Below are 18,467 nucleotides of genomic sequence, written 5' to 3'. Positions count from 1 at the left end.
TAATCTTGTAGTACAGTCAAAGATGGAGAAGCTCTATAGAGTTAGTAAAAACAAGACCTGGAACTGACTGCTGCTCAGATCATGAGCTCCTTATCACAAAATTCAGGCTTAAATTGAAGAAAGTAGGGAAAACCACTAGGCCATTCAGGGATGAGCTAAATCAAATCCCTATGACTATACAGTGGAGGTGACAAATAGGTTCAAGGGATTAGATCTGGTAGACAGAGAGCCTGAAGAACTATGGATGGAGGTTTGTAACATTGTACAGGAGGCAGTGACCAAAACCATCACAAAGAAAACGAAATCCAAAAAGGCAAAATGGGTGTCTGAGGAGGCCTGACAAATAGCTGAGGAAAGAGGAGAAGTGAAAGGCAAAGGAGTAAGGTGAAAGATATATCCATCTGAATGCAGCGTTCCAAAGAACAGCAAGGAAAAATAAGAAGGCCTTCTTAAAAGAACAATGCAAAGAAACAGAGGAAAACAATAGAATGGGAATGATGGGAGATCTCTCTTCAAGAGCATCGGAGATCTCAAGGGAACATTTCATGCAAGGATCATGATAAAGGACAGAAACAGTAAGAACCTAACAAAGCAAAAGAGATTAAGAACAGGTGGCAAGAATACACAAAAGAACTTTACAGATAAGGTCTTACTAACACAGATAACCAGGATGGTATAGTCACTCACCTAGAGCCTGACATCCTGGAGTCTGAAGTCAAGTGGGCCTTAGCAGGAATTACTAATTTTAATTAGAAAAGACCTTGATGCTTAGAAAGACTGAAGGCAAGAGGAGAAGGAAGCAGCAGAGGATGAGAGGGTGAGATGGCATCACCAACTCAATGTACATGAATTTGACCAAACTCCAGGAGACAGTGGAGAACAAAGGAGCCTGGTGTGCTGCAATCGGTGGGGTCACAGAGAGTTGGACACGACTTACTGACTGAAAAACAACAGTAATAAATCAACCAATTCCCATAAAAGGAGAAAAAGGGACTTTGCTGATAAACTGTTTGGAAGTCTCAGGCACATGCACTCCAGTTGACTCATGTAGCAGAATTTGGTGGGGGGCGGTGCTCAATTAGAGGATAAAATAGGCTCAAATAGAGGATAAAATGGGCTTTTCATCTACACTCAATTGAAAAGATAACCTTTCTTAGGAAAAGTCATAAACAATCCACATGGAAAAATAGTAATACAGGATATTTGTAAAAAATATACACTAGTCTAGAAGTCTTATAAGATCTAAACAACCATAATATGAATTATTCTCAAATGCTGTTAAATTATCCTCAAATGAAATAATTCCTCCAAGTAATAGTCACCTTAAATAAACAGAATTATTTTACCAACAAGAATCTGGAAGGGCCCAAATTATTAATTATATAAAATCTTTAAGATATAGAACACACTTAAAAGTTACACTGTTAAGTGGGCATTTAAAACTAATAAACTGAAAATAAACTGTTTCAAGAAATCTATCAAAAGCAAAAAAGTAAATATTCAGTGGCTCTTTGTATTCCTCAAGAACTTGATTTCAAACTTAGACCTTATGTAGGTGCTTCTAACAAAAGCCAGCATCAGCCTAGTTAATCAAAACAGATATAAATCAAGAGGCCTTCTTTAAGACTGGCATTAAATTTATTAGTGTTAAAGTGTTAGTCACTCAGTCATGTCTGACTCTTTGCCACCCTATGGACTGTAGCCTACCAGGCTCCTCTGTGCGTGGAATTCTCCAGGCAAGAATTCTGGAATGGGTAGCCATTCTCTTCTCCAGGGACCTTCCCAACCCAGGGATGATCAAACCAGGGTCTTCTGCATTGCAGGCATATTCTTTACTGTCTGAGCCACCAGGGAAGTCCCCAAAACATGGTACATTGTAAATGAAAATGCTTCTCTTCACATTAGAGGCCAGAATGATCAGTTCCAAGTAGTAATGTAAGTAATTTATTATGAGTGCTAGTAAGAAAAAATGAATTTAATATTCAAACTTTGAACAGGTATGACAGTACATACTTCAAGAAAACCGTGCTATTTAGAAGAAGAGAAAAAGCAATTTTTAAAGCTGAATCTCCTGGAGGCACTTTGAGCCTCAAGATTTGATAGGCATTTCCTCAAGACCTTTAGCCTTTCTTTATGCATTTAAAGGAGACACAATAAATTGTTTACTAGGGTTGTGTGTGTGTCCACAAGTTTAGTATCTGTTAGCTCATTAGAATGGTTTCAGGGGGCAGAGAAAAAGACTGGGGAAAGAAAGGAAAAGAGAAAGGAAGGAAAGAAATAAGGGAAGGAAATTTATATGACGTATCTAACATTCACTAGGTTAAATTAGGCAAATAGAGGAAAGATGGTTAAAAGAGAACATCCATGATCAAAATAATCAAAAGATGATAACAGATTCTGCCTTTGCAAAGACCAAAGTGCATAAATACAGGATTTATTATATTTATTCAGTAGGAACATATACTAAACCACCTGAAGGAAATGAGTCTGCTTGCAGAGGGACTACAGGGGGGCATGAGTGAGGCAACGATCTGAAATCATGGCAATGACGGAGCAGGCCATCCTGCTGTTGATGGGACTCTGGGGACAGTATACTTTGTCAGAGCAGCTAGCTGTTAATATCATAAAATATGATTTTTTTGTGAAGATAATTACCCAATTTGAACAACTAGTCTATATTATGAGATTAAGACCTTTAAAATTTTGGTTTAATGGTGGCAAGAGTAAAATACTTTGACTTGTGTTTTTTTTTTTTTTGTTTTTTTCCCATGGGGGAGAGCTGTGGATTACAGTCTAGGGTTTGGCCTTATTTGATTAAATCAAAAGCAGGCAACCTTTATGCATCCTCGTATTATTTTTAAATCTTATAGGTCCCTAAAATCTCAAGTCCTAGGGCCACTGATACAGAACACCAAAAGCATAATCTCACAGGTTAGGAGTGCAATAACTCAGACACCCAGAAGAATATTATGAAAGCTCCGGGTTTAGAGAGCTAAATAAATAAATACATTCAAAAGAGTGCTACAAGAAATGTATAAATGACCTGGCAGCCTGGTCTTTCAAACTAAAACCTGTATTTTCAACCGGGAAGGCACTGGGAAACTCCATTTTCAATATCACCACTTATAATTCCACAGAAAGCATATGATGACTTTCTTAGTATTGTAATAATCATTTTAAAATTTGAGGATTCAGAATTCTATGAGTATAATGCTAGATTACTTAAAGTTATTACTCTATAAATGGTTAGTACTGACCTTTCAAATTAAATGTGCCCCTTTGTTGCTTTTTCTCACCAAAGAAACAAGAATAGCTTCCCATCTGTTTGCTGTTAATGACGGCGACCCTAAAGATAATTTATGTTATTAATACAGGCTTAGTTCTCAAAAATGCTTCTTAATGAAAACCAAAAGACTCAGCCTTTAGTCAAAATTTTAAAAAAGAAACAATTCTGTAAATATGCAAATTAGAGTATTAGCATAACATTCAAGCGACAGCAAAGGAAAGAATGCTCAGTCAGCAAAAGTATCTAGAATTTAACCGATTTCATACAGGTTAAAATCGTGTATACTCACCTATATTGGGTATACAGGATACCTCCCGTTGCATTGACGAGATAATTATCCTCAAGTAGTTTATCACCTTTTTTCCAAGTCACATTTACTGAATTCAAATCTCCAGATGGTGTGAATTGGCATATGAGTTCTACATTAGAAGGTCTTTCTAAAGTGATATTTTTTTCTACTGGTATATTGGAGTGTTCTACTAGCCACAAAATAAAACAAACGAAAAAAGATGTACAAGTTACATTTAGGGAAAATTCAACATATAAAAAGTTTAAATAATCAACAATAGTGCTATATCTACAGTTACCTAATGTAACACTCCTTTGAAGCATTATTCCTCTGTCAACACAGATTTGGTTCCCTTTATTATTTTCTTTGATAGGCAAAGCTGAAAAAAAAAGGTTTGTTGCAACAGTAATAGAATCACAAAAGCCTAACTCTAAGATCTTAATCTACTCAAACTCTTGCTAGCTGACAAGGATATAGGGGGAAGAGTTCTATTTAAAGAAGTGCCATATGCTCCTGACGGGGTAGAAACAGTACAACTGGAAACACAAAAACTAGTGGGAACAGATGGAGAAGGCAATGGCACCCCACTCCAGTACTCTTGCCTGCAAAATCCCATGGACAGAGGAGCCTGGTAGGCTGCAGTTCGTGGAGTCGCTAAGAGTCTGACACGACTGAGCAACTTCACTTTCACTTTTCACTTTCATGCATTGGAGAAGGAAATGGCAACCCACTCCAGTGTTTTTGCCTGGAGAATCCCAGGGACAAAGGAGCTTGGTGGGCTGCTGTCTATGGGGTCACACAGAGTCAGACACGACTGAAGTGACTTAGCAGCAGCGGGAACAGAAAGGAGTGACTGTTGTAACTCCTTTTACTGATCATGCTATTGGTAGTTACTACAAGAATGTTTTGTGAATATACTTTGTATTATATACTAATTCTCTCATTCCCAGTTTTCTTAAATCCGTAAGAACTTGTAGGAATGGGATAAAGATGCAGTTGTGAGATAGAAGAATTTAAATAAACATCCTGCAATTCTGAGTTTTCACTGCATTTGAAATACCAGTACAACCCCATTAGGTGATATATCTATATATAAATAGGAAGATGTAAACATTTATATATCAAACTTTAGGAAGATACATAGAGCCGACTTATTAAAATTTTGAAGAGTGGTAAATTAAAAACAAAAATCAAGTACACACACTGCTCTTTCTATACTAATTGTACCACTGGTAACCAAATAAGAAAGAAGGATAACTTTCTCTTTATAGAATTTCAACAAATAAATGCAGAAATCACAGGAACAGGCATTTTGCATCAACCGCTGCAATCATCTCAACAACAGAATTGTGTGTCTGCTGAGAAGGAACACCACATTACCTAAGAATTAAGTTTGTCCAAAAAAAAAAAAAAAGTAAAGTGGAAGGGAGGCCTAAAACTAAGTCTCTCAATCCAGTTACTAGTTTTTGGGAAATACAGAGAATAGAAAAACATTTTAAAACATGCATTTTTAAAAAAGTAAAATAAATTATAATATTTAGGGATGTACACCTAAGTGATAAAACAATTTTAAAAAGCACGGAAGAGACTATACAAAAATCAGACCAGGGATGCTTACTTCTACTGGGAAGGAAAGGGCTGGGTTTGGGAGAGGACATTGCTTTATAGAAACACATTTTCCATCTCATGTTCAATAGTATAGTATCATCAAAAGCGTAATACAGAGCCACAATGTAGAAAGAAAAAAACTGAATTTAAAACACCATAACATCACTCTTAATTACATTTAAAACTTTACAAAAATGCTTCCTTAAGCAATGGCTGGTGCAAAGTTTTTTGAACAGTGAAGTACAGCTAGTGTGAAGCGCTTTGTGAGCGAGCACATGCTTGAAATGACTACCCATGTAATTCCAAAACTGCTGAGTTGAATTTTATGCCCAAAAAGCAAAACAAAACAAAACTCCTAGGTATGGAAAGACCTTAACAAAATCCAATTATATAGGAGAAAAAAATATGAGTCAGGTAAAACTGAAGGGATTTATACATTTCAGCAGATGTACATGCACAAATTATACCAGGTACTAATAACAGGAGAAAATGTTTATAGATCTGCTGTATTTTGTCCTGAGCTTCTGTTTTCTGTAAATTTTCCTCGCTCTAGGACAGCCATAAATCTTAGACCTGTCTGTCAAAGAAATCTACTTCTTCCTAAGAGTCTCTGTCTTCACCCACACCCTCATTTCAATATAGAATATTCTATCCTACCACATTACAGAAAGTGCTTTCTCTTGGGTTAAAAATGGCCTATTTAACCTGATGACTTCTTTTCCAAGCTCGTTTTTGTCTGATGTCTTCGAAACATCAGATGTTGCCAGAGACTACTTCTATGTGCTCAGTCATATCCAACTCTTTGCGACCCTATGGACTGTAGCCCACCAGGCTCCTCTGTCCATGGGGATTCTCCAAGCAAGAATATTGGAGTGGATTGCCATACCCTCCTCCAGGCGATCTTCCCAACTCAGGGATCGAAATCAAGTCTCCCACATTGCAGATGGATTCTTTACCATCTGAACCACCAGGGAAGCCCCACTACTCAAAATTCCCTTTGTATGCTCAGTCACTAAGTCATGTCCAACTCTTTGGGACCTCATGGTCTATAGCCCACCAGGCTCCTCTGTCCATGGTATTCTCCAGGCAAGACTACTGGAATGAGTTGCCACTTCCTTCTCCATGGGATCTTCCTGACCCAGGGATCCAAACCAGTGTCTCCTGTATCTCCTGCATTGGCAGGAGGATTCTTTACCACTGAGCCACCTGGGAAACCTGAAATTCCCTTAACTTTGCTCTTCTTTCACAATCCTAACATTGTGAAAATGTGTACATTAATTAATGTGTACATTAATTCTTCCAACTACCCCTAAATGTTGGTCTCCCTTGGGACTTTGCTCTCTAGTCTTTTTACTTTTCAACTTGACCTTCTCATGTTGGACTCAATTATTATTTCTAATATCCTTTATTTGTAAAACTGTTGGCTCCATTCAAGACTTTCTTCCTGACCTCCAGGCCCACAGCTCCAGCTGTCTACTGAGCATCTAAATCTAGATATCCCAAATGTTCTTCAATTTCAAAAGGGCCAAGGGAGATGCATTAGCCTTCTCTTCTCCTGACCCCTAAGAAAATCACATCCAGTAGAATTCAGTTGATTTTTATCTCTGAAATGTCAGATTTGCCCAGTTGTCTCTAACCCCCTTACTTAGGGGCTTTGATGAGATTGAGAACACACTACCCCCAAAATATGGCACCTTGGTATACTAACTATCTTAAGCTGAAGGAGTTTGTGAAAACAGCAGAAGCAGGAAGGTCACTGGCATTCCCCTTGCCCACCTCTCCTGAAACAGCTCATAAAACCCTGATGCAGATGTGCCCTCTCTGTACCTGGGGGAAAGGAGCATCTTTATCTCCAAAGACAAAGGGACACATAGAAGAATTCTAACAACAGGATTTTCTAAATTTCTCTCAGTTTATTACATGTATCTATACTCTCTATCATATTCCCTACAACTATTCACTTTTCATCAAGCCTAGCATAAAAATATGCAGATTTAACTGTTTCCTTGGGTCTTCCTTATGAAGGATGTGTGTCACATAAAACTTACATTAAATTAATATTCATGCTTTTCTATTAATCTATTTTTTCAGTTTAATTTTCAGACCCAGTCAGGGACCCCCTAACAGGGTCCAGGAAAACCTTCTCCTCCCCTACACTTTCATTATCTTTCACCAGGACCAGAAAAATGATTTCCTAACTTCTCTTGACTACAGTTCCTCTTCTGCTTGTTCTCTATAACAACAAAAAAGTTGTCCTTCTAAAGCAAAACTTGGATTATTTATCTGCTCTGATTAGATACCTTTCATCTGCCAAAAAAAAAGGGGGGTATTCTTTTTCTTTTAATCATAGAAGGGACACTTACCATGAGACCTACCATCTCATCTGTAGGCACAGTATAGTAGAACTGACTCATCTTGCGTAACTGAAACTTTAGTACATTTGACTAATACCTCCCCATTTCCCCCTCCCACTAGCCCCTGGCAACTACCACTATATTCTTGCTTCCATGAAACCGTCAGTCACTCACTTGTGTCTGACTCTTTGTGATCCCATGGATTGAAGCCCACCATGCTCCTCTGTCCATGGAATTCTCCAGGCAAGAATACAGAGGTGGGTAGCCATTCTCTTCTCCAGGGGATCTTCTCAACTTAGGGCTCAAACCTGGGTGTCCTGCATTACAGGTGGATTCTTTACCATCTGAGCCACCAGGGAAGCCCTTGCTTCTTTGAATTTGACTATTTTGGATACCTCATATCACAACAGCCAAGATATAGAAACACTCCATCCATCCATCAGTGATGAACAGACAAAAACAATGGGGTATATACAAACAGTGAAACATCACTCAGCCTTAAAAAAGAAGGTAATTCATTCAGCAACAGTATACAGCAACATTGATGAACTCTAAGGATACCATGCCCATGGACACCACACCATGTGAAATAAGGCAGCCACAGGACAAACACTACAGAATTCCACACATATGGAGGGGTCTGCGTCTCTGTAGTCTCTGCTCATAGCAGTCACAGCCTTTGCTGGTACTGCATGGCTCCTCAGAAGACTGAACTGGTTTGGTTTATTCCCCTCCTTCATTTCTGAAAGGAAAGCTTAGTTTGTAAAGAAAGTCTCAGGAAGTCAAAATGTCTAGGACACGTGGCAGACATGAGCATGGTGGACATGCAGACATGCACCATCACTCAAATCTCCAAAACACCCTTTCATATCTGACAAAACTCTGCTTTAGGGATAAAGTCTTTGTGGACATCTGTGAATCTCTTTCCCAGGTCTGAGTTGAGTTTATTCCTGCTGAATGCTGCTCAGCCCAAGTCTTAACTTCTGCAGGGTTCCCCTGTTCAGAGCGAAGAGAGCTGGGCCTTGCTGCAGGGCAAGAGATGCTCAAGGTCAGAGAACCCAGAAAAGGCTACTTGACTCTTGCATTCTATCTTTGGCCCCTCTTAAGGCTGATGACAAACTTTTCCGGGGAGAACTGGAAGAGAGATGAGTGCCATTATCACTCCTAGTGGGAAGCAGTGTAGAGGTATTTATGTTCCAGAAGGTGGTTCCAGGGCACCACGCTCTTCTTGGTGATGCGGTTAACTGGAGCCTCCCAACATAGCAGGAAGTTAGAATATGAATCATTCCCCCATTTCACAAGAGAGCGGCCTGACGTCAGGGGCTCTTGTAGGGGGAGGGCAAAACAAAGTGTACTGGACACTTCAATTTCCCCATTGATAAAATGGGACAATATATATTTTACGAGACAGTAGAAAGGATTAAATGAGCTATCATGAAAAAGTAGTAGTCATATAACATAGTAATTGCTGAATAATTACCCACTTCTTTCCTCTCACCATTTATCTCACTGGGGGTTATAACAAAGTTATCATGTATGTTGCTGAAAGTTATATATTAATTATATCATTTAATCCTCACAGCAGTTCCACAGGGTTAAGTGCCATTATTCTCTCACTATTTCATGGATGAGGAAGCTAAAGCGAGCAGAGTTTGACTATCTTGCCCAAAATCAAGCATAAATTTAATAATAGCAGAAAATCTCAAACTTAGGTGTGGCTGAGTCCAGATTCTTATAACCAATAAATAGTATATCCCAGCTCTCAAAGATGTGAAATGCTCATAACAATGGAAATAACTTCATCACTTTCAAACTACTGAACCAAGATTTTAAATGAAAGAAAACATTAATAGAAGATGAAACAAATTTATAACATAGCAATATATTTCTTCTGCTTGCTCCTCAGAAGAAAAGCTGTGACAAACCTAGACAGTGTATTAAAAAGCAGAGACATCACTTTGCCAACAAAGGTCCATATAGTCAAAGCTATGGTTTTTTTCAGTAGTCATGTACGGATGTGAGAACTGTACCATAAAGAAGGCTGAGCACTGAAAAACTGATGCTTTTGAATTGTGCTGGAGAAGACTCTTGAGAGTCCCTTGGACAGTAAGGATCAAACCAGTCAATCCTAAAAGAAATCAACCTTCAATATTCATTGAAAGGACAGATGCTGAAGCTGAAGCTCCAATACTTTGGCCACCTGATGGGAAGAGCCAAGTCATTGGGAAAGACACTGCTGATGGGAAAGACTGAGGGCAGGAGGAGAAGAGGGCAACAGAGGATGAGATGGTTGGATGGCATCATTGACTCAATGGACATGAGTTTGAACAAACTCCGGGAGATAGTAAAGGACAGGGAAGCCTGGCATGCTGCAGTGCATGGGGTAGCAAAGAGTCGGACACAACTGAGCAACAACAACAAAGCAATACAGCAGTGTGTTACTAGATGAATGATGTGATTAACATTTTTAATTAAAAATTCTTTTCTTCTCCAGTTTGAGACATAATTGCCATATAACACTATAATAAGTTTACAGCATAATGTTCTGATTTATGTACATTATGAAATGATGACCATAAAAGTTTAAGGGACATCCATCACCTTATACAGATAGAAAATAAAATGAAAAAGAAAAAATATTTTACCTTGATCAACATATTTTAAACATTTATACTTTCAACTAAATGCTTCCATTAAAACTGCAGTGTAGTCTTTCTTCTTGCCAAGTCACTCTCCAAGCCTTAACTGTTATCTCACTGCTTTCTATATATGCTAGTGTTTCTGCAGCCTGATTTCCTTCCCGTGAAGAAATCACAAGCATTAAAAACATGTAAAAAGTTTTATCTCTAACATGAAAATATTTTTGGTTAGCAAAAAAATAGTCTGTCTATTTAACTCAATGGACAATGTGTCAACTTCCCCAAAACTCCACAAGCGCAATGCATTTCGGCTGTTTTACTGTGTTATAAAAGCATCCATGACATCTACATCTCTCAAACCATACTCATTTGCTCAGTTCCTGAATTATATTTTTAAAAAGAATGTTCTTTAATTCAGAGTAATTTACCTCTGTCCCAATACAGTCTTAACATTTTAAATATATATGAACCTTTCTCAACATAAAAAAAAAAACCTGCATAAAAAATTGGCAAAGGACCTGAAAAGAAACTTTTCCAAAGAAGGCATACAGATGGTCAACATGCACATGAAGAGATGCTCAACATCACTAATCATAAAGGGGCATGCACATCAAAAGCACAGTGAGATATCACACCTATCAAAACGGCTATTACCCAAAAGACAACAAATAGCAAGTACTGATAAGAATGTGGGGAAAAGGGAACCCTTGCACACTATTGGTGGACACATGAAGTGGTGCACCCATTATGGAAAACACTATGGAGGTTTCTCAAAAAATTAAATATAGAAACACCATACAATCCAGAAACTCCGTTCCTGGGTATTTATTCAAAAAAAAACAGAAGCATTAATTCTAAAAGATATATGCACCCCTATAGCCGCTGCAGCATTATTTACAATAGCCAAGATATGGAAGCAACCTAAGTGCCCAATAAGAGATGATTGATAAAGAAGATGTAATCTACACACACACACACCCACACAGGAATGTTACTCAGCCATAAAAAAAAAAAAAAAAAATGAAATCTTGCCATTTTGCAACAACATGAATGACTTAGAGGGTATTATGCAAACCAAAGTAAGTTAAAACAAGACAGTTCCATTTGCAACACGAATGACCTAGAGGGTATTATGCAAACCAAAATATGTCAGAGAAAGAAAATTACTAAATGATTCCACTTCTATATGGCATATAAAAAGCAGAACAACTGAACAAACACAACCAACCAGAAACATAGTCACAGAAACAGAGAACAAACATATGGTTGCCAGAGGGGAGGTGGGTAGAGGGTTGAGAAAAATAGGTGAGAGAGAATAGGAGGTATAAACTTTCTTAAAAAATACAGAAGTCACAGATGAGAAATATACAGTGTGGGGAATATAGCCAATAATAATGTAACATCTTTATATGGTTACAGATGGTGTAGACTTAACTAGACTTATAGTGTTGATCATTTTGAAATATAGAGAAATATATAATCCCTGTAATATGCACCAGGAACTAAAATAGTGTTGTAGTGTTATACTTTAAAAACAAACAAACTCATAGAAAAAGGTATCAGACCTGTGATGACCAGAGGCGGGGGTCTGGGGAAGGGAAACAGGATGGTGGCCAAAAGGTACAAACTTCCAATTATAAGATAGATAAGTACTAGGGATGTAATGTACTTCTTGCTTCTTCTGTCTGCCCTCTGTTGGATGAGGGTAAGAGGCTTGTGCAAGCTTCATGATGGGAGGGACTGCCTGTGGGGAAAACTGGGTCTTGCTCCGATGGGTAGGGCCCTGCTCAGTAAATCTTTAATCCTAGGTAGAGCAGTGCTCCCTTGCTGTTAGTTGTTTGGCCTGAGACGACCCAGTCCTGGAGTCTACAGGCTCTGTGGTAGAGCTAATGTTGACCACCAAGGGGACTTATGCCAACACGTGCCTTCCAGGATTGGTGCTGCCAGTGTCCCGGTCCCCACAGCAGGCCACTGCTAACCCATGACTCCACAAGAGACCCTCAAACACACACAGGCAGGTCTAGTTCAGTCTCCCGAGGGGTCACTGCCCCTTTCCCCCTGGGGCCCCTGCACAAGGTTTTGTTTGTGCCCTCAAAGAGTTTCTGCTTCCCTGCATCCCATGGAAGTCCTATAATCAAATCTAGCTGGCCTTCAGAGTCAGATTCTTTGGGGATTCCCAGTCCCTTTGCTGTATCCCCAGGTTGGGAAGTCTGATGTGGAGCCTAGAACCTTCATAACATTGTGAGAAATTCTTTGGCATTACTGTTCTCCAGTTTGTGGTTTGCCTACCCAGCGAATATGGGATTTGATTTTAATGTGATTGTGCCCTCCTACTGTCCTGCAGATCAAAAAGCAACAGTTAGAACCAGATATGGAACAATGAACCGGGTTCAAAATTGGGAAAGGAGTATGTCAAGGCTATATATCGTCACCCGGCTTATTTAACTTAAATGCAGAGTGCATCATGCGAAATGCTGGGTTGAATGAATCACAAGCTGGAATCAAGATTTCCAAGAGAATTATCAACAACCTCAGATAGGCAGATGATACCATTCAAATAGCAGAATGTGAAGAACTAAAGAGACTCTTGATGAGGGTGAAAGAGGAGACTGAAAAAGCAGGTTTGAAACTCAACATTCAAAAAACTAAGATCATAGAAACTGGTCCTATCACATCACAGCAAATAGATGGAGGAAAAGTGGAAATAGTGACAGATTTCATTTTCTTGGGCTCCAAAATCACTGCAATCAGTGACTGAAGCCATAAAATTAAAAGACACTTGTCCTTGGAAAAAAACAATGGCAAACATAGACAGCATATTAAAAAGCAGAGATATTACTTTGCCAACGAAGTCCATATAGTCAAAACTATGACTTTTCCAATCACGTACAGATGTGAGAGTTGGACCATAAAAAGCACTGAGTGCTGAACAATTGATGCTTTTGAATTGTGGTGCTGGAGAAGACTCTTGAAAGTCCCTGGGAAAACAAGGAGATCAAACCATTCAATCCTAAAGAACATCAACCCTAAATATTCATTGGAAGGACTGATGCTAGAGCTGAAGCTCCAATACTCTGGCCATTTGATGTGAAGAGCAGAATCATTGGAAAAGACTCTCATGCAAGGAAAGATTGAGGGCAAGAGAAGAAGGGGATGACAGAAGATGAGATGGTTGGATGGCATCATTGACTCAATGGACATGAGTTTGAGCAAACTCCGGGAGATAGTGAACAACAGGGAAGCCTGGTATGCTGCAGTCCATGGAATGGCAAAGAGTTGGACACAACATAGCCACTCAACAACAACAAAAAGGGATGTTATCCTGTACAACAGGATAAATATGATTAACACCTGCTGTATGTTATATATGAGTTGTTAAGAAAGTAAAGCCTAACAGTTCTCATCATAATGAAACTTTTTCTTTTTTTGCTCATACCACATGGCTTGCAGGATCTCAGTTCTCTAACCTGCAATTGAATCTGGGTCACAGAAGTGAAAGCCTGGAATTCTAACCACTAGGCTACTAGGGAACTCTCTTAATTTTTTTATCTACATAGGATAGTGGCTATTCAATAAACTTATATGGTAATAATTTCATGATGTATATAAGTCATATTATGATGTATACCTTAAACAGTGCTATATGTCAATGATATCTCAATAAAACTGGAAGGGGAAAAAAAGTATGTGGACCTTTAAGCCATTTGTAACCTTCCACTCCAGTACTCTTGCCTGGAAAATCCCATGGACGGAGGAGCCTGGTAGGCTGCAGACCATGGGGTCATGAAGAGTCGGATACAACTGAGCAACTTCACTTTCACTTTTCCCTTTCATTCATTGGAGAAGGAAATGGCAACCCACTCCAGTGTTCTTGCCTGGAGAATCCCAAGGATGGGGGAGCCTGGTGGGCCGCCGTCTATGGGGTCGCACAGAGTCGGACACGACTGAAGAGACTGAAGAGACTGAAGAGAGCAGCAGCAGCAGCAGCAGCAGCAGACCTTAATGGGTTCATTTAGGAATCATATCATGTGAAATAAAAATCTACTTTGTTCTTACATTTAAAAAAAAGAAACAAATGGAAAAAGCAAATTAAAATTTTTCACATAGGACAGTGTTTCCAAACATGCCTTAAAAATAGAAACTCTTATTAAAAAGAGGTAAGTACATTAAGGACATTATGCTAAGTGAAATAACTCAAGAGACAGAGAAAAAAATACTGTATGATTTCACTAATATGAAAGTGAATGTAGCCCAATCATCTCCGACGCTTTGTGACCCCATGGACTGTATAGTCCATGGAATTCTCCAGGCCAGAATACTGGAATGGGTAGCTTTTCCCTTCTCCAAGGAATCTTCCCAACCCAGGGATCAAATCCAGGTCTCCCACATTGCAAGCAAATTCTTTACCTGCTGAGCCACAAGGGAAGCCCAAGAATATTGGAGTGGGTAGTCTTTTCCTTCTCCAGCAGATCTCCCCAACCCAGGAATTGGACCCAGGTCTCCTGCATTGCAGGCAAATTCTTTACCAATTGAGCTATGAGGGAAGCCCCTTCACTAATATGTGGAATCTAAAAAGAAAGTCAAATTCAAACAAGCAGAGAGCAGAATGTTGATGTTATCAGGGACAGAAGAGGGGTAGGGACGGGGTGATCAAAGGGTATGTATGAGGTTGCAGTTACATAGAATGAGTAAGACTAGAGAGTCTAAGACTTTATAGCTACTATATATAGGCATAAAGACTATAATTAATAATTCTGTATAGAACACTGGAAATATGCTAAGACAGTAGGTTTCAAGTGCATTCTTCACACACAAAAAATGATAACTATGTGAGAAGATGACATGTTAATTAGCTTGACTGTAGCAACATGTGTGTGTGTGTGTGTGTGTATAGTCATGTTGTATATCTATGTACAAATTTTAAGTATATATATACATATGTGTGGAAAAATTTAACTAAATAGATATTCCAAGTCAAATGAGATCTAAATCACAGGTGACAACACAGTATTCAGCTCAGTTCAGTCGCTCAGTCGTCTCTGACTCTTTGCGACCCCATGAATCACAGCACGCCAGGCCTCCCTGTCCATCACCAACTCCCGGAGTTCACTCAGACTCACGTCCATCGAGTCAGTGATGCCATCCAGCCATCTCATCCTCTGTCATCCCCTTCTCCTCCTGCCTCCAATCCCTCCCAGCATCAGAGTCTTTTCCAGTGAGTCAACTCTTCGCATGAGGCGGCCAACGTACTGCAGTTTCAGCTTTAGCATCATTCCTTCCAAAGAAATCCCAGGACAGATCTCCTTTAGAACGGACTGGTTGGATCTCCTTGCAGTCCAAGGGACTCTCAAGAGTCTTCTCCAACACCACAGTTCAAAAGCATCAATTCTTCGGTGCTCAACCTTCTTCACAGTCCAACTCTCACATCCATACATGACTACTGGAAAAACCATAGCGGGATTATAAAAATACTAATATTCTCCCCCCTAAAATAATCCATAGATTCAGTTAAAAGTCAGTCAGATCCAAAAAGGATTTTTTATGGAACTTGGTTCCAAACAAAAAATCCACTTGAAAGAGTAAAAGTACAGGAATTAGAAAAAGCTATTTTTTGAAAAAAAGTAACAAAAGTATAATGTTTCAAGAAGTAATATTAATTTGTTAGTGATGCTGGAAAACACCAAGAAAATTAATGATATAAAATAAGCAGCAATTTTCAGATTGCAAGTTGGAAACAGTAGAACAGAAAATCAACTTAATTACCATCAGATTTGTTTTTTAATGGGTTGTAAGATAGAAATCATCAAAGTGTAACACATCTATTACGTGTGGGTGTTGCTTGACATGTGCATGCATGCATGGTAGTACATCAGTTCACAAGGTAAATCATTCCTTACTTTGTAGAGCACTATTAAAAGTTTGAAAAACATTTAAATGGTAGAGAAACAAAATAGCATAGGGGAATTTGTAATATGATCAGGGTGGTATTTCAAAATAGTAGGGAAAAAAAGAACTATTCAGGCAAGGATTTAGGGACATTTGGGGACATATATAAAATAATATGTCTATATAAAATAATACATCTATATAATAATGTTAGTGTTCTATCACACACAATACAAAGAACTATGTTTTAAATGGTTTAAAAATGGAAGGTTAAAAAACTCCTATGAAAATATTAACAGAAATGTGTAAATAAAATTTAATACACAATAAAAAAACCATGTAAAAAATTAAAGAAAGAATATTTGCAATTTTTATAAAAAGTAAAAATTACTACTCAAAATTTATAGCTGTCTCATTTGTATAAATTGAAGACCATATAAGCCCAATGGCTTCCTTGGTGACTCAGACAGTAAAGAATCTTCCCGCAATGCAGGAGACCTGGGTTCCATCCCTGAGTCTGGAAGATCCCCTGGAGAAGGGAATGGCTATCCACTTTAGTGTTGTTGCCTGGAGAATTCCATAGACAGAAGAGCCTGGCCGGCTACCATCTCTTGGGTCGCAAAGAGTCAGACACTACTGAGCAACTAACACTTTCACTTTTTTCATAAGCCCAACAGACAACTGAATAAATGATATTAACATATAAATGCACACATATATGTCTAACTCCAGAATGCAAATTAAAACAACAGGTAGACCTTTTCATGCTCATAATAGCAAAGAGCTTAATAACATCAAGGCTGGTCAGGATCTAGAGAAAATTATACTCAAATATGCAAATGGGGGGAAGGAGTAAATTATCAAGATACTTTGGAGGGTAGTTTGCAAGTAGGTGTTAAAATGTGCATAGTTTCTAATTCAGCAATTCTATTTTGTGGTATTTATCCTAGAAGAACACAGACAACCATGCCCAGAAAGAGATATGTAGAAGTGTCTGTTGCTCTATGGTTACATTAGAAAAAAATTTAAGCAAACTAAGGTCTCTTGAGAGAAAAATACCCAAGCCTGTGTATCTATACTGTACACACAGCTAAAAGAACATGCTACATGCATAGATGATATGGCTAGAGCCCCCAGAATTAATGTTGAATGATAACCAAAAAAAAGCAATTTTCAGATGGATACATATGGGTTTATAATATTAATATTAAAGAATAGCCAAAAATACTATATAGCTTCTATGGTTACTACACACATAAACACATACATTGAACAGAGATTACCACTGGCAAAAAGAGAGAGATCTGAGAATGGAAGCAGTGAATAGTCAAGTCTGACAAGTTTTGTTTTTATCCCCAGAAGTTCTATTCAGCTATTTTTCAAAAGTGATTTTTTTTCCCTTTCAGTTTTACTGAGACATGCTTGACATACAACCCTGTGTAAGTTCAGTGTGTACATCATAATGACTAGACCTATATATATTGGAAAATGATTATCCATCACCTTATACAGATACCCCCAACATATATATATATATATTTTTTTTTTTTTTTTAATAGCATAATGTTCTTTTCTCATGTTTCAAGTATTGCTTCCTTCACGTCCTTCCCTGGTATTCTAGAGTCTGAAGTTCTGGAAGGTGTAATCCCACTGCTCCTTAGTGGATGCTCAGTGTTAGAACTGCTTCACTGCACTTCACATTTCTGTCTCGCAAGCAGGTCCAAATATGAACTGCACAGCCAAGGAGAACGATTCCTCCTTCCACAGATGTTTTTCATTTGCTTTCCTGCAGAAGTATCACCTGTCAGGGTCATTTTTGTGTTATTTCTCAGGTTGGAAGCTCCTGTATCATGCAAGTAATGTAAGCCTTAGGGAGAGCAGGCTCTTGTCTTAGAAAACTCATGGAAGTCTTTTGTTTTGGTGCAGAACAAAGCTACAACCAAGAAGCCAGCTGAGCATCTCCTTGTGCTAATCAGCTGTTTTTTACACTATGTGAATCCTTTCTCTGTGTTTATAGAATTCTGAGGGTTTTCAGCTCCAGCTTTCTGGGGCTTTTCAGTTCCAACTCCCCTCTGCCTAAATTCAAGGCCTTGTTCTAAGTCTGTGGCTATGAGAACTCAAGTGCCTTGGCAACAAACACAAGGAAACCTAATATGACATCAATTCACAATTGGATCCCTAGTCTAATTATAATTCTTGACAAACAACTTAAGTTAATTTTGCAGTGTTTGCCTTTATAAACTTCCCCATTTTGTAGTCCAGTAGAACACAATTCAAGTGCTTCCTGAATCTGTCTCCTGGGCTATAGTCTTCCATTTGGCTCAAGTAACACTCTTTTCCATTCCTATTATAGACTGGTTTATTGATTAAATCTTTTGGCAGTACTTAGCTATATACTTAAAAGA

At 38.5% G+C, this 18,467-nt stretch overlaps 1 protein-coding gene across 12 annotated transcripts in view; it reads right to left on the bottom strand.

Moving 5' to 3' along the window:
* Window positions 1-18,467, bottom strand: part of EMB (embigin) — a 63,478-nt gene that overhangs the window by 19,954 nt on the left and 25,057 nt on the right. For 9 of the 12 annotated variants that reach the window (XM_006067711.4, XM_025270539.3, XM_044932720.2 and 6 more), the window contains 3 exons: window positions 3,874-3,954; window positions 3,576-3,765; window positions 3,258-3,346 (listed from right to left, as the gene is read on the bottom strand). In XM_006067711.4, coding sequence (XP_006067773.4) covers window positions 3,258-3,346; window positions 3,576-3,765; window positions 3,874-3,954 — 360 coding nt within the window. The remainder of the gene's footprint in view (window positions 1-3,257; window positions 3,347-3,575; window positions 3,766-3,873; window positions 3,955-18,467) is intronic. The other 3 variants (XM_044932716.2, XM_044932718.2, XM_044932719.2) reach the window with 3 other exon arrangements.

This window comes from Bubalus bubalis, chromosome 19, assembly GCF_019923935.1.
Source record: "Bubalus bubalis isolate 160015118507 breed Murrah chromosome 19, NDDB_SH_1, whole genome shotgun sequence".
NCBI classification, from domain to species: Eukaryota; Metazoa; Chordata; class Mammalia; order Artiodactyla; family Bovidae; genus Bubalus; species Bubalus bubalis.
This window is presented reverse-complemented; position numbering and strand designations above follow the sequence as displayed.